General features: G+C 36.0%; 1 protein-coding gene across 1 annotated transcript in view; it reads left to right on the top strand.

Moving 5' to 3' along the window:
* Positions 1-16,540, top strand: part of LRP1B (LDL receptor related protein 1B) — a 1,366,825-nt gene that overhangs the window by 1,220,392 nt on the left and 129,893 nt on the right. The window contains exons 70-74 of the mRNA XM_058664204.1: positions 463-569; positions 6,617-6,746; positions 8,323-8,429; positions 8,756-8,888; positions 16,235-16,357. Coding sequence (XP_058520187.1) covers positions 463-569; positions 6,617-6,746; positions 8,323-8,429; positions 8,756-8,888; positions 16,235-16,357 — 600 coding nt within the window. The remainder of the gene's footprint in view (positions 1-462; positions 570-6,616; positions 6,747-8,322; positions 8,430-8,755; positions 8,889-16,234; positions 16,358-16,540) is intronic.

The following is a 16,540-nucleotide window of genomic DNA, read 5'->3' as shown; positions in this document are numbered from 1 at the left end:
AAAGTCATTAGACTATCTAATAAAAAGTAACGAACCAAAGGCTAGACTCATTTCTCAGTAAATAAACAGCCTGATGGACTTTATTTAAAGTAAATGCATAAAATGACTTGAAATTCCCACAACTGGAAAAGATCATTGTTATGGTGTGAAAATATGTAAGTTTTTTTGCATTTCATTTCACTCTGCAGCTATATTTTTATTCAACAGTAGGCTATTTATCTTTTGTCTTTTTCCCATTTGTTACTGTAATGCCATTTTCTATTCATGACTTTAGAAATAAATTTGAAAAATCATTATATTATGTACCATAGATGCTTCATGAGACATTTTCCTAAACAATTTATTGATTATGCTTTGCTAACTCCCTTATTTTTTCTGTTATGTTTCCTTGTGTTTCATGCCGTATAAATTTCAGAGTGCCATTATATGTTGGAATAACTCTGTGCTGTTTTTTCTCCTTAGAACCACAGACCTGTACATTGAAAGATTTTCTCTGTGCCAATGGCGACTGTGTTTCTTCAAGGTTTTGGTGTGATGGAGATTTTGACTGTGCAGATGGCTCCGATGAGGTAGGCTTCTTTCCTAAAGAAAACATTGCTTTATAATCACAGTTATAATTATTAGCCAATGCAAATACATGCAACAAGCTCAACTCTGAATTATCCTTGTCTCCTGGCAGAGTGAGACAAGTATGACGTACATGTGCTGTGCTGCACATTCCTAGCACAGGACACAGCCCTGTGCTACCATTGATAGTTAATTTTATACACTTTGTTGCCTCAACTAATGAACGCTGCATCGGGAACAGGATGCTGGAAGTTGTGTTCCCTACAGTTGATGCCCTTGCCATCTGTGAATTTGTTCATAAATTTACTGTAGTATTTATAGTCACAACTGGTATTTTTATGCATTTTAAACAGTTTCTTTTTTGTAATCTCTTCAATACATGCAGTTTTATAGACTTGGATGTGGGTCATCAATTTTCATGAAACCACAGGTTGAGCTTTACTTAGATAATGAATCACAACTCATATGTAATAAGGCTTTGGTAAACACAGCTGAAAGTAAAATGTTTAGAATTTCTTTGGATGATTCTGTAAGCCTAGATTGTACTTACATATATAACCTTTTGTATTACGTAGCACTTGGATGTTTTTGTGCACATGTTTCAAATATTAATCACAGCATGGTGCTTTCACATTATGATGGTAGGAAGGGTGAGAGGGTTATGGAAAGAAGCAAGGGAATGAGGGGAGTGTGGTTTTTCTTCATGAAGCTGTGTCTGTAGCCTGTGGGGAATATGTTCTCTTTATAGAAATAAAAATGTCCTTATGAATGTAAATATTTTAAAATTAAATCTACAATGATCCCCAAACTGTGACTTCTCAACACCAGGGAAAAGCTCAATCAAAGTTCCTATCAATTATGTTGTTTCCATGTAATAACATCAGTTAAAAAGTATGCATTATTTCCAAGAAGGTTTTTTTCATCATCATATTATCTTTTTTTCATTTTGTTACTATTTTGTGATACAATTTCATAAGCTCTGGACTTTCCTTTCTCTCATCTCCAACTCTACTTCCCCCCACAATGATTTCTCCTACATTATTACAATAGGAGGAGTCTTCACAAACAGTCATAAGTGTCTGGTTCTGTTTTTTAACTGTATCCTGATTTTGCAGGCATGGACAATGGCAGAGAGTCCAGCATTCTATTGCAAAGATAAATCTGACAGTTTAATTTTTAGTCCATCTTTGATCTGGAGGTAGAGATGCATACTGCATTATGTTCTTACATCTGGATATGATAGTTTCCGTTACGGAGCTACTATACATCCCCTTAAATGAAAAGCCACAAAATGGGAAGAAAAATAGAAATTTACAACACCATGAAGTTAAATAATATGCTACTAAATGACTTATATGTCGCTGATGAAATGAAAAAGAAAATCAAGAACCTTCTTAATGAAAATATTGCTACTCTATGACGTTTTAGTCAATGAAGATTATGAGGGAAAAAACCTTTTTTTGAAGAAATGAAAGCAGAAACAAAAATGTCAAAATCCCTGAGATACAGTTTCTGCTGATTTTTATTAGTGGGCCATGTCTCCTATAGACAAAGATAGATGGGTTTTGCTTTTTGGTCCAATCTACTGAGCTCTGATATTTGATTGATTTGTTTAAGCCGTTTACATTCAGGGTTAATATGAATAGGTCGTAATTCAGTCTTGTCATTTTAGCAATGGGTTGTTCATTGTTTGATTTTAGTCTTCTGTTATAATTTTACTGGGAATTTCTCCACATTTGTCTGGTTCTGGTGGATTCTATTCTTTTTATCTGTCTAGAAAACATCTTTCACCATCATTTTTAGGGCAGGTCTGGAAGCAGTATATTCTTTGAGCTTTTCTTTACTGTGGAGGAATTTTATTTCAGTTTTGAAGACAAAGGAAAGCTTTGCTGGATACATTATTGTGGGCTGACAAATTTTCGTCATTAAAATTTGGAATATGTCACTCCATTCTCTTCTGGCCTATAGAGTTTCCTCTGAGAGGTCAGCTGTGAGTCTGATTGGGGCTTCTCTAAATGTTAACTGATTTTTTTAATGTGCATGTTTCAGAATTTTTTCCTTATGTTCAATTGAAGAGAGCTCAATTATCATGTGTCATGTGTTTTGGTCATCCCTGTTGAGAGTTCTGTGCCCATCCTGGATGTTGTTTCCCAATTCTTTTTCCATATTAGGGAAGTTTTTGTTTAACATTTCACTGAATGTATCTTTAAATCCAGCTTCTCTTTCTGTGCCTTCTGGCACTTCCATGACTCTAATACTGAGTTTTTTAACAGTTTCCCTTAATTTTTGAATACTTTTCTAAGTTTTTTCTAAGTTTTTTAATTTTTGAATACTTTTCTAAGTTTTTCTCAGATCCTCTTCCAGCTTTTTGTTTCAGTACTGTGGCAAGAAATATCGTCCAATTCTGAGATTCTTTCTTCTCCCTCATTCATTTTGTTATGAAGACTTTCCATGGAATTTTTAATTTACTCCATTGTATCCTTCATTTCTAATAATTTGGTTTGATTGTGTTTCAGTGTTGCTATTTCCTGTGTGACATATCCCTTAAATTCCTTGAACTCTTGTATGTGCTTCTTGTTGTTGATAAGAAGCTTTATAATGACTTTTCTGAATTCTGTATCCTCCATTTCCTCAATGTATTCCTCAGTTAACTCTGAGTTTGGCAAAGGCTTTCACTCCTTTGCAGGGGAATCTTCAGTAATATTCATTGTGCCCCTGTCTCTTCTTTGCTGTTGGTCATTGTACTTCTTGTTAGCAAATTCTTCTCCTTAGTGCAGGACCTAAGACACACAGCTCTACAGTTCAATTTTACTTATTGTGTTTGGTACCCAGTTTTTGTAGTCACTTGTGCTACTTACTTGAGTGAATTTCAGACTTGGGCTCTCGTGTTACACGTCCACCGTGTTCTCCATAACCCCAGCTCCTGGCTCACCACTCTCTTCCTCTTGTGATATGTGCTGTGGCTGCATCATTACCTGTACAAACTTTTTCGCACTTCCAGTTCAAACATTTCCCAAGATTAGCAAGACACCAGATATCCTAAATAACTAGGTTGTTGGTGGTGCTGATGTTGCTGAAATCTGCTCACCAGTAGATCTTAAGGCCACACAAATCTATTTTGTATGGGACCCTTAGGCTGCCAAAGTTGGTACTATCTCCCAGTGGAACCAGTGCAATGCTCTGAGCTGGAGCTAACATCGCTCCCAGATTGGTGGATATGCAGCTCACTGTTGTCCCTCCAGTTCCACAGTCTTTGCCACACTGTAGAAAATGGCCAATGATATGGCACTGCTTGAGTTCTGTATCTGCTGGCTATTAGGTCTGGGGGCTACCCAGACCTGTTTTGGGTGGAAACAGTAGGATGCCATTAAGTCCTATTTTGCCTTTGGGACCAGTTCAGTGTGCTGAGCCAGAAATGAGTTTGTTCCTGGTTTACGCGTGCACAGCTTGCTGTTGTCTTTCCAGTCCCATAATGTTTGTCACACTACACAAAATGGCATCTGATGTGGCACTACTGGTGGTCTTGGCTGAGAAATTCATGCCATTTCACTACCTGCTTAGGGTTTGCTGCTCTGTTTGCTCCTGGTTGAATCAAACAAATCAGCAAGACATGTAATTTTTGTTTTTTGGCCTGGGTTCATCTCCTGAGCTCCCAATGAACTCCCTCTTCAAACCGGGCTTCTGGTAGAGCTGTGGCTACCAGCACAGTGGAGCTCCTATCATGGCTTGTTGATCACTGCTGGGATAACTAGTCACAGCACACAACTTTGTTGTCTCTACTGCTTTCCTTTGTCCACGGGTCTCCAGGTAACCCTCTGCTGTTGGAGAGTCCTCTCCTATTTTCTGGAATCTGTCATCTCTGGCTTCACCGTGGCTAATGATTGTCTGTTTAAATGTGCCCTTACCCTTTTCTACCATCTTGATTCTCCCCATGAGAATACCTCATGAGTATAACTCTGAAAATTTTATCATTAAAATTTTGTTTCTTATTTTTTCATGAACTTTTGGGAGTACTCCTTTACACATACTTGCACATATACAACTGCTTTGTAGTATAGAATCAATATTTTCCTGTGACAGGAAATATATCTAGAAAGCACATCTTTGCTTCTTTCCCCAAACACTATAGCTAGAGGAATCAGGGACTATTGAAATGTTTTATTTAAACAAACTTGAGATAATTTCATTATTTTCAAAAAAATTATAATCTGGCACAGGATTAGATATTGGTTCATAGATGGACAATTCATAATTCAACTTACTTGCACGAGATGTTATTTTCTACTTTCTATTCTATTTTCTACATTTGTCACTTCATTCATTCAGCATGTTCTACCGTGTGATTACTCTGTGACAAACACTGATAGAGCATTAGTAAGACAGATGTAAACAAAGTTATGAAATATCTCTCCACTGGTTTTTATTCACCATTTTAATTACTATTCACCATTCACCATTACTAAAGCATTCTTCTGACTCCTACATCAATATTTATCCTTACATATAAAAAGCCTTAGATAATTATATTTCTGGAAACCGCTGCTATGTGAATCCCTTATAACAACCCCAGTACTTTTGATTTGGCAGATAATACAGAAAATGTTGATCCTTCATGCCATTAGTTTACTAACAATATATCATAAAACTTTGTTTTCTGAAACCTTAAGAAAATTTCTTGAAGTGGTTAAATTTCTATATTTAAGAAAAGAAGGTAAGAAAAAACTAAATTATTAAAGCTAGGGATTTGATTAAACTTTTATCAGCAAGGGAAAAAAGACATGGAAATATACCAAGTATATTTTGTGTCCTTGCCTGGGAATAAAATTGGGGTGAAACACGGTGCTTGTCATACTCCACTCCCTGGGAGTTATGCAAGTAATGAAAGTGCCTCATCTTTTGTGGAAGAAGCTGACAAGTACATCTAACCCGGAATAGAGATTGTTTGATCAGAAGTATCACCCCACCAAGCCATTTCATGGGAACATCCTGTTTCAATCATACAGTAACCCAGGAAAGACAAATTGCTTGTGATCTTTTCTGTTTAACACACACAAACAACTGAAAGATATCTTAATTGACATCTAGTAACAAACATATGTGGACTAATAAATTATAAGTTCATTTCACAGTTCCTTGGGAACAAATGTCGGAAGACAAGAGAGGGAGATTTATGACCACTCTCTAAACAGCAGAAGGTTAAGTGTAGAAGAAAAGACATGGGAAAAAATGGAAAGAAAGAACTTCAGGGGAGGTTTTTCCAGTAAAATATAGATTAGCCTTAACATTCTCATGTTTCAGATTCTATTGTCTTACCTCCAAAGAGCTAAATGTTGCTGTTTAGAATTATTTTTTTAATTTCTTAATTTTTATCAAAAACCAGATTTACAGAGATAAAGATATACAGAAAGATCTTCCGTCTGCTGGATCACTCTCCAAGTGGCCACAATGGCTGGAGATGAGCTGATCCAAGGCCAGAAGCGAGGAGCTTCTGCTAGTTCTCCTACATAAGCTCTGGGTCACTTTAGACCACCTTCTACTGTTTTCTGAGGCTACAAGCAGGAATTAGGATGGGAAGTGGAACATCCAGGACACAAACTGGTGGCCTTATGGAATCCTGGCACTTACAAGCTGAGGACCCAGCCATTAGGCCATAGCTCTGGGCCCTAGAATTCTTTTTTTTAACTATTATATTCCAATATATTCATTATCACCCACAATTACAAATTAAAATTAGTAATTACTAAAAAATTAGATTATCTAAAACTATTTTAGGATTATCTACTAAACAATTTCATTAGTATGGTAAATCTATGGAATGTATGTTTTCATTCCATTACTTTGTTTTATTACAGCCCACAGAGATGGATGAAAGTAGAAAGTGGCAAAAATTATATTACACACTCATATGCTTAACATATGCCAGCACCATGTGCGTATACCATATGGGAAGCCCATATTTTAGGTGTCTAGACGTAAATATTCTAGTAGTGTGATTTGTAGACATTTTTTAATAATTTGATTTTTATTACAAATGTGTTGCTTTTGACAGAGAAATTGTGAAACAAGTTGTTCCAAAGATCAGTTTCAGTGCTCAAATGGTCAATGTATATCAGCACAATGGAAATGTGATCGGCATGAAGATTGTAAATATGGGGAAGATGAGAAAAACTGTGAGCCAGGTAAAAGAATTGAGATGGTATTAATTTCACTTGCATTTTGGCTTTAGAGAATCTTAAATTAAGCAGCAATATTCTTAAAGTTGTTGTAAATTCATGCACATGCCTGTGTTTAAAGACATAATCCGAAATATCTATGAATCAAATTGTGTTCCCTGCGTATGTTTTAAAGTGTTTTGGAAGGTAAAGTCATTACCTAAATATTAAGATATTGTTCTTCCAAATTTGAGAGTTTTATTTCTGTATTTTATCACTTTGGAATTGTTTGCATGTGACAACAAAATGAAATGTTACAACTCTAAGTATGATGAAAGTCAGCTCTTCAGTAAGAGAACTTCAGATTATAAAATACAATCATTTCAGTTATGTCAGTCAAAAAGAAGCAGAGATGATTATAACTATAACCTGGGCCATTTTACTTTATTGATGACAATATGAAAAACAAAAACAATCAAATGTTTGACCTTCTAATCCTTAAATTTGATTCTCTAAATGTCATTAAAGCATTTTACTTCAATATTTCTAATAGCACTCTTATACCAAAAAAACTTAATAAAACACCACGCTGTAATCTATGTTTAATCATGACAACTTAATCTTGAGAGACTGTGACAGAGTAGCCATCACAAGGCATGCACATTACAGAGTCCTAATATGGTACTCATGGCCTGCATTGCAAATTAATCACATCTTTCTTCCATACTGAATACAGACATATTCTTAAACTAATAATTAATGCAGATCCCTCAGCCAACACTTCCAAATTAAAAGAAACTAAAGCTCAAGGAAAAAGTTTTTAGCATCTTGATCTGAATAATTCATTATGATAGCTCTTTTGATGCACAGTAGTCTAATATAAGGACAGAAACTCAAAGGTGTGAATCCAAGCCTAGAAAACTGAAACCCATAGAGAAATCATAATTTCCATGCCAGTTAGAGTGGGTAGTGTTTTTAATTTAGTTGTTCATAAATGAATCATAAAGTATTGAAAATATTTCCTTATCATAAAGGAATATTAAAAATCCAATGGGCTCTGTAAATTACACACACACGTTCTTAAACCCTCTTAAAACACACCTTAGAATATTTTTGAACTCTGCATTGATATCAAGTGTTAAATGAGTTCACTGAATCTTTGACACCAGATCAAGATTTCTACTTCTTTATACAATATACAAATGAATTGATAGTACTTATTAATGCTTCAGATTACTAATTGTGATTTTGAAAACATTTTGAAGGTTTTATGTTTTAAAAAGACCTAAAATTCTAATGAAGCCCATTAAGCTTCAAATTCAAAGAAACAGGGGCCATGATATATTTAACTTTTTTTTCCTTAGTCTGGTAAGCTAAATTCTTGCTACAGTTTATTATATCGTTGAAACATATTTAATATAATGCTAATTATATTGAAAAGTATCTTTTAAAATGAATTTTAATATTAACTCTTCAATAAACTTCAAGTGATATTTATATTACTTGTGATGAATTCACATTTCATAGCTTTGTATAGGATTGTATCTCACAAACCAGCCATTCTTTTTGTTATTACTAAATCTTGATTTTATACTTTGTTCAGCTTCTCCTACTTGCTCTTCAAGTGAATACATATGTGCCAGTGGCGGATGTATTTCAGCATCTTTGAAGTGTAATGGAGAATATGATTGTGCTGACGGTTCAGATGAGGTAAAATTTATCATTTGATTAAAATCTTTGAATTCGATTTGGGAAGGCAAATATAATGAAAATAAAAGACAGGATCTCAATTCTAAGCCCTTTCTAAACTGTTAGACAAATGCATCAAATACAATCAGTTCAGCAAACACCTTCATTTTCATGCTGCCTGTATGCTAAAATCCTTTGCCATTTATAGAGGTTATATTCATTAAGCCAAAACAGAAGAAATCCCTCAGCGTCCTACGTGTGCTGTATTATAAGCCACTTGTTTATTTTGCCTGAGATTGTGTCATTATCATTAATGTAAATGACAGTGACCGTTTGTGTTTGAACAGATGGACTGTGTGACCGAATGTCATGAGGATCAGTTTCGATGCAAAAATAAAGCGCACTGTATTCCAATTAGATGGCTGTGTGATGGAATTCATGACTGTGTGGATGGTAGTGATGAAGAGAACTGTGACAGAGGTAAGGTGGTTTGTGGGTGTGTCTGTGATTAAGACAAGGGAGGTTAAGGAACTGTGCAGAATACAGTGTGCGTGCTAGAGACAATGGAGTGGATCATTAAAAAAAACTTCCTTGGTCTTTCTAGTATTGTTAGAGAATAGCTTATTCTAAATAAGAAAACTTTAGGGTTTTCAAAACAGAGTATCTATGTGTGTATGACAAGACCACCAAATCGCAGCTCATTGAGTGCCTTCCACACTATGTCTTAAAATGAGATGCTATGTCAGGGCTGAGGTGATGTGAAGAATATAGAACACATAATCACTGTATTTGCTTTTTCTATATTTCTTTCTCCTACACTTCATCTACCTTACTGTGAAATAATAAGATCAATAGATTGCTCATATCCATATGCTTTATATTTTGTAGATTTTATATATATCCCAGATTTCCATCTTGCCATGTCATTGAGAAATGGCCTACATTTTGTGTCAGTCTGGAAGACATTGTTTAGTTTCATTATGTATTATCTTATGGCTGTGTGAAGACTATGTCTTGACAGATAGCAGTATTTAAATTATAAATCACCTCATCAAAGAAGGAATGGCTACTCTGTTCAGTTAATAAGAATTAAATGAAAGCAAAGGATTGTGTGCTGAAGCTTAAGATGATCTCCTATTTCAAAATCCTTCTTTTATATTGTTAAATGCTATTTAAATGTGAAATTTCTCATGGCATTCTTACAGAAGTCTCTTATGAACTTCACATTTTAGAACATTTGGTTCATTGTTAATGGAACTGATTCTAGATGTTGTTAGGTAAGGTCAGGCATTTGAATATATACTCATGGTTTATGCCGTATAAATATAACATATTTGTTCCTGTAAAATATGTATTCTACTCTCTTTAGGGTTACAGCAGGAACTAGTGATAATCTCTCCATCCAAGCCTGATAATGTGCTACATTGAAAAAATAAGTAATAATTTCTCTTCTAACCTATAATGCATTAACCGTAAAAGGTTAAATGTCCCTATCAATTGTTTCTAGGTTCTCACACTCCCTTTCTGCAAATAATTATTTCAGAGGCAACAAGCATTATGAATAGTTTGAAAACAAATCCCACTTGTGCTCTTGTTTTCAAAGACTTTGGGATGCCGCTTAAATTACCCAGGCTCATAACAACATCCCCCAACTTACTACCACCTAGTCAGACTCATTCTGTCACTGTTGTTTACCTGAACTTGTGCAACACAACTTGTCTGGTCTCCAACACATTCAACACACTGCTATTGGGCTCATATTATTTCTGTGCAACTCTAAATATGGCAAAACTCAACATTATGGAATAAAGACTCCACAGTGCACTCTTTAGCTAATAATACAGAAGGAAGCTGATCTGGAGGTCAGGGTCCTGAGAGAAGAATCCTGTTCAATCTTCTTAGCTTTCCATTCCATGCTTCAGATCCTCGCAGACTAGGAAATCGTTCATCCCCTAAGTCTATTGTTCTAAACGTTTATTGTTATTATTTTTATTATTATAATTGGCTGAAAAAGAGCTGACAGTCTTTAAATTTACAAAGCCCTCTCTCACCCACATTCGAACTTCGCTTGAGTTTCTTTGTTTTACCTAGTGAAGTTCCAGTGGACTAACTTTGCTGTTAAAGAATTTGAGCCTGGGCCCGGCGGCGTGGCCTAGCGGCTAAAGTCCTTGCCTTGAAAGCCCCGGGATCCCATATGGGCGCCGGTTCTAATCCCAGCAGCTCCACTTCCCATTCAGCTCCCTGCTTGTGGCTTGGGAAAGCAGTTGAGGACGGCCCAATGCATTGGGACCCTGCACCCGTATGGGAGACCCGGAAGAGGTTCCTGGTTCCTGGCATCGGATCGGCGCGCACTGGCTCGTTGCGGCTCACTTGGGGAGTGAAACATCGGACGGAAAATCTTCCTCTCTGTCTCTCTTCCTCTCTGTATATCCGGCTTTCCAATAATAATAAAAAATCTTTAAAAAAAAAAAAGGAATTTGAGCCTGTATGGAGGCACCTTAAGACAGGGCCAAGCCTGGATTTCTAGTATTTAATTTATGCTCTGAAAGTGGCTCAGATGTTGGGAAAACATATTTCATGACACTGAGGAAAAGGAATCCCAGAGTAAACACCTGTTCTAGTAAATGTCACTTCCATTCACCTTGAATCTGGACTTATGAGCTAAAAAGTATAGTTTGATGGGATCTTGGAAGGTAATAAAATTGCAAGCTGCAAGAGGCACATTTTAGCTGTGAGTCAGTGTTATTGGTTTACTTTAGAAGACTAACACTCAAAGCAGTCTCGCATGAAAAGCAGCATTTACATTTTTTTGAAGATTTATTGATTTATTTGCAAAGTCATATACATAGAGAGAGACAGGAGGAAAGACAGAGAGGAAGATCTTCCATCCTATGATTCTCAACCCAAGTGACCACAACTGCCGGAGCTGCGCTGATCCAGAGCCAGGAGCCAGGAACTTCCTCCAGGTCTGCCACACAGGTGCAGGGTCCCAAGGCTTTTTGCCATCCTTGACTGGTTTCCCAGGCCGCAAGCAGGGAGCTGGATGGGAAGCAGGGCTGTCAGGGTTGGAACTGGTGCCCATATAGGATCCTGGTGCATTCAAGGCAAGGACTTTAGCAGCTAGGCTATCGCACTGGGGCAGCATTTACCTTTTTACATTTAAAACATATGGCCTTGAAGAAGCTTTGTCCTTTGGCCCTGAGCTCCCAAACTTACTTTTTTTTTTTTCACTGTGACAACTTTGGTGGGGAAAAAATGAGAATTGCTCTTTTTATTAAACATTGCTCACACTTTATATTAACTCCTTATGTGAATTAAAAAGTATTATCATTTATGAAAGCGTCTCTCAATCTAAGTTAAAATGAGAATGCTAGATGCTGGCTGGTTATGGTGATGCTCTTGGCTAGATTCTATAAACCTATCAAGAGTTCAGTAGTCATTTAAGTATGTTATTTTTAATTAATATGTAGTTTATGTTTTTTCTAGTAATCTGTTGATCTGATTAAGAATGTGACTAAGAAACTGGAATTTTAATCCAACCAATCTCTTTAAATTATACCTCTCATGCCAGTATAACATAACAGCATTTTCAGTCAGACCCAGAATACCACGGTAGCTCCTTGATGCGTATGTTTGAAATGCAAATTTCCTGTTGTACAAGATGAAGTCTTCAGCAGTTGATCACAAAATCTTCCGCTTTCTGCTATAATTGTGTTTATATTTCTCCTTTATACAACAACAATGAGGAAATTATGGTGTTACCTAAAGCAATACTTTAAGGAACTGATTTTTCCTTTTATAAGACGGATGTGAAACAAATTAACTCTTCTAAAACAATCTGATGTCGGGAGTTGACACTTTTTGATTTTAAACCAGTGTGAAATGGAATATGCAGTAAGATTTAATCATTTGCAATTGCAACCTGAAAGACTAGAACTCAACCTGAAAGAGTACAATTAAATAGATTTCAGTGTTAAACTAAGGCAAATGTATTCCATTGATATGTAAATCCTTTGTTTAGTATGAAAGTGTTCACATGTGCACATATACACATATTATCTCTTGTTTTCAGGGATGGAATTATTAAGTGATATTATGTTTTCTTGCATGTGTATGGGTGGATTGGATATTTTTTAAATTAGGGATTGTAGAGCTCAACGTGTAGGATATTTGAATAGCATACTGTCAGATGTAGGGTCGTCAGAAGACTCACATGGTGATATTCATCTCGATGTACTACCCGAACCCCTGCCTCCTGCAGTAGCTTAGAATTTCAGGGATTCAAAATGTTCTTCAGCAGTTTAGCTAAGTATTATTCCAGAGAGTATTGCAACTAGAAAAATAATACCACTGTGAAATCTCATCTTCATCTCTCCAGATTCAAAGCTAGGTTGGTCATAATCATGTCTTCCTATGCTATATCAGGCTTTGAAAAATATGGCTTTATTATCAAATATGTTACCAGGCTATCTCTTTATCCTTCTCAATTAATGACTTTACTTTCTACTTCAAAGCCATCAGAAAAATGGTGGTATTTGGGACCAGTGTTTTGCATAACAGGTAAAATTTGGAAAACTGACATCCCATACAAGTACTGGTTTGAGTTCAGGTTGATTCAGTTCTGAAACAGCTCCTTGCTGATATGTCTGGGAAAACAGCAGAAGATGTCCCAAGTACTTCAAGTGGGAAACTTAAATGATACTCTCCTGGATTTGATCTCCTTAACCTCTGAAGGCTGCTGCAGTCATTTGGGTAGTGATCTAGTGGATTTAAGCATTCTCTCTCTCTCTTCCTCTCTCTCTCTCTCTCTCTCATTCTTTCTCAGTGACTCTGCCTTTCAAATAAAAGTAAGCAAACTGTTTATAATTTTTTCAACATCTGGTGACCAAATTAAGAAATCTACCTATGAATTTCAGACTTTTCATTTATATCTAAAAATCTCAAGGCAATTAGTAGCTCTTATATTTTTCTGAATTTGAAGTATCCCATCAGATCTTGATTCTTAACAAATCCTTTATCCTGATTATTGTCTACCCCTCTGGCATTTTTTTACCTGTTGAATTATTCACAGTATCATTTATTTGTCTTCAGGAATCTGTTTTCTCCTATGAAAGCAGTAGGATATTTTTCTATTATTTTCAGCCAGACTATTAGTTGTTAATAATAACATGTTTTTGGTGTGTTATCAGCCTGGTCTCCTTTTTTCCTGTCCTTTGTGGCCAAACTTGTGGAAAGAAATGTTCCCATCCTTTGTCTTCTTCATGTTACTCCATAACAAACTGCAGTCATGTCACTAAGCCCATCACCAATCTACACATCTATTCTCCTGCAGTATATTAATATTCTTATTAAAACACATTTTCACATATTGTTTGATACTCATTTTTATGAATTTGTCCTTGTGTTCTATTTACTATTTCTTAGTCTCCTGTAGATAGCTCCCAAATCTGATCTTTCTAAACCAATGCTAGTTTGCCTTTTGTTTTCTTCTAAACTTCAATTCAACAGTAGCTATGTTCTTTTCATCCTCAGATGTACATGTACAGCTCAAAAACCTACCCCAAGTTTCATGTGTAGTCATCCAATAATGTGTTATGTTTCCACATGAATGTCTATCAATGCCTTTAATGCAATTACTGCCCTTTCTATGTAATGTTCTTACCTTGCCCTTCCTATTAAACATTAACATGTAAAACATTTTCTTCTTTTAATATATATTTTTTTGAATTTTGAATTATGTGATACAATTGTGTATAGGCTGGGATTTCCCCCCAAACTCCCACCCCGTCAGATTTTTCTCATTTTGAACATGTAACACATTTTCAAACAAACTAAAAGAGTAGCTGCTTTTCAGCTCATTCTCTTTCGCAACTTTGTTTAGTCATCAAATCCAGGGAATTTTTACCTTCTGAAATGCTCTAAAGTGTAGCCCCTGTAAATCAATTACCATCAATTGCTTGCTGAATTCCTGGAAAGCCCTTTTGAACTCATTCTTTCTCCAGCCATGGCTTTATCTTCCTTGTCTCCCTTTCCAAGTACCCCTCATTCAGGAAAGTGTTTGCATCCTAAAATCCACATCTAACTCATTATTTACTTAGGATCCATCTTTGCTACTGGAAGTGGATTACTTTGAGGGATTTGTGGGGAAAGTCAAAACTCAGACCAAGAAGTTATTTGACCCTTGTAAGATTGGGTTCATTATTCCCTTTAAATTTTCTTCAGAATATGGCTTTTTTAGGCATTTCTAGACTTATGCAGATGGCCACCAATAATCCCTCACTCTGTGTTCTAACAAGTATATCTATCTTTAAATACCTTAATATATTTAAATTAAATACAGTAATATATATACACAATGCAAGACCCATAGCTCTAATCTATGAGGCTTAAGCAAATCATGCACTACTCGGTGAAAAGTCTTGTTTCTACTAATCCTAAATACTGGTATTTGTGCTTGCAAATATGACCTTATAAATCACTTTACGGAGCGTGCCTCACATCGGGGACCCGGGATGGGTGGGAGGCTGGGTGGGGCTTTTCCCTTTGTTTCTCCCCTGACCCAGATACAGGGGGGAAAATGATGATATTAGTGTGGAAACAATGGTATTACTCACTTTCCTGTAGCCCTTGACCCCTTGTACCCTAATCAACTAAGTAAGATTATTTAAAAAATAAATAAATAAATAAATAAATCACTATAACATTTCTTTTGTAACAAATGAAGATATTGAGTTTGAGACAAATTAATAGGTTTATTCAGAGCAAGAAAAGAGCCTACAGTTTTAAAACCCCAGACACTGGGCTTTCCATTACATTTTGCTATATAACTCAAATTTATTATTTCTTGGTTTCTATTATGTGTGGTAAATACACTTATAATTTTATGTACTTATATACACATATCCCTGATACTTTAATTTATTTTAGAAGAAAAATACAGCTAATTAAAGAAACCTTACTGTACATTTTTGAAAGAAAATTAGAATGTTGCCTAATATAAATACACGATTAAAATCTTATTACAGTGACAAAAAATTGTTTCCCTGTGACTTGTTATTCCAAATTTTTAGTGAGTCAGTTCTTTTTAATGAGTCAGTTCATTTTCCGATGTAGTTGAGTTAGCTAATAATTCTGAATTTCTTTTCATACTAAAACAATGCAATTTTAGTAACAAATCTAATATTCTTAAAAATCTTCACATCTAGTAACAAAGTTATATACAATAGAAGAAGGTTAAGATTTGAGGGTACAGTGCAATGCCTCAGTGGCTAAGTCTTTATTGTGCGTGTGTGGAGATCCCAGTTGGGTGCCAGTTAGTGTCAGGCTGCTCCACTTACCATTGAGCTCCCTGCTTATGGCCTGGGAAGGCAGTGAAGGTTGACTCCAAGCCTTGGGACCCTGCATCCACACAGAAGACCAGGAAGAAGTTCCTGGCCCCTGACTTCAGACTGATCCAGCTGTGGCCTCAGTCTCCACTTGGGGAGTGGGCCAGAGGACAAAAAATCTGTCCCTCTGTCTCTCCTCCTCTCTGTAAATCTGCCTTTCCAATAAAAATAAATATTAAAAAATAAGATTTGATATGTTTTCTTCTAATATTCTGCCCTAAGGGAATTAGACATCTGTGAGGATAATAGTGAAATTTAGTGAAAGGTGGATGATAAAAACCTTCTGAAAAGCTTTCAACATTACTTGCTGTTAGTATTATGGAGGGAACACACACTCAGAAAGAAATAAAAATGGACTAATTGATTTTGTGCCCTGTTGACCCGCATTAGTAATACTGAATCTCTGCTTCTTTTGTTGTTTTGTTTTGTTTTAATATGAAGGTGGAAATATTTGTAGAACAGATGAATTCCTTTGCAATAACTCACTTTGCAAACTGCATTTCTGGGTGTGTGATGGACAGGATGACTGCGGAGACAACTCTGATGAAGATCCTGATATGTGCGGTATGGCATTTCCCATGGCTCTACATTGCACTCTCCTGATCCAATGCACTGGCATGATGCAATGAAGTGGTGTGGTGAGCCACAAGCTCTTCTCCTGTAGGGTTGGGTAGATAAAGGATAACCACAGTTATTGATTTCTTCAGTTAGCAAAGGGATTTCCCTGTGCAAACTCCATGAGAACCC

The sequence above is a fragment of the Ochotona princeps genome, chromosome 5 (genome assembly GCF_030435755.1).
Source record: "Ochotona princeps isolate mOchPri1 chromosome 5, mOchPri1.hap1, whole genome shotgun sequence".
Taxonomy (NCBI): Eukaryota; Metazoa; Chordata; class Mammalia; order Lagomorpha; family Ochotonidae; genus Ochotona; species Ochotona princeps.
This window is presented reverse-complemented; position numbering and strand designations above follow the sequence as displayed.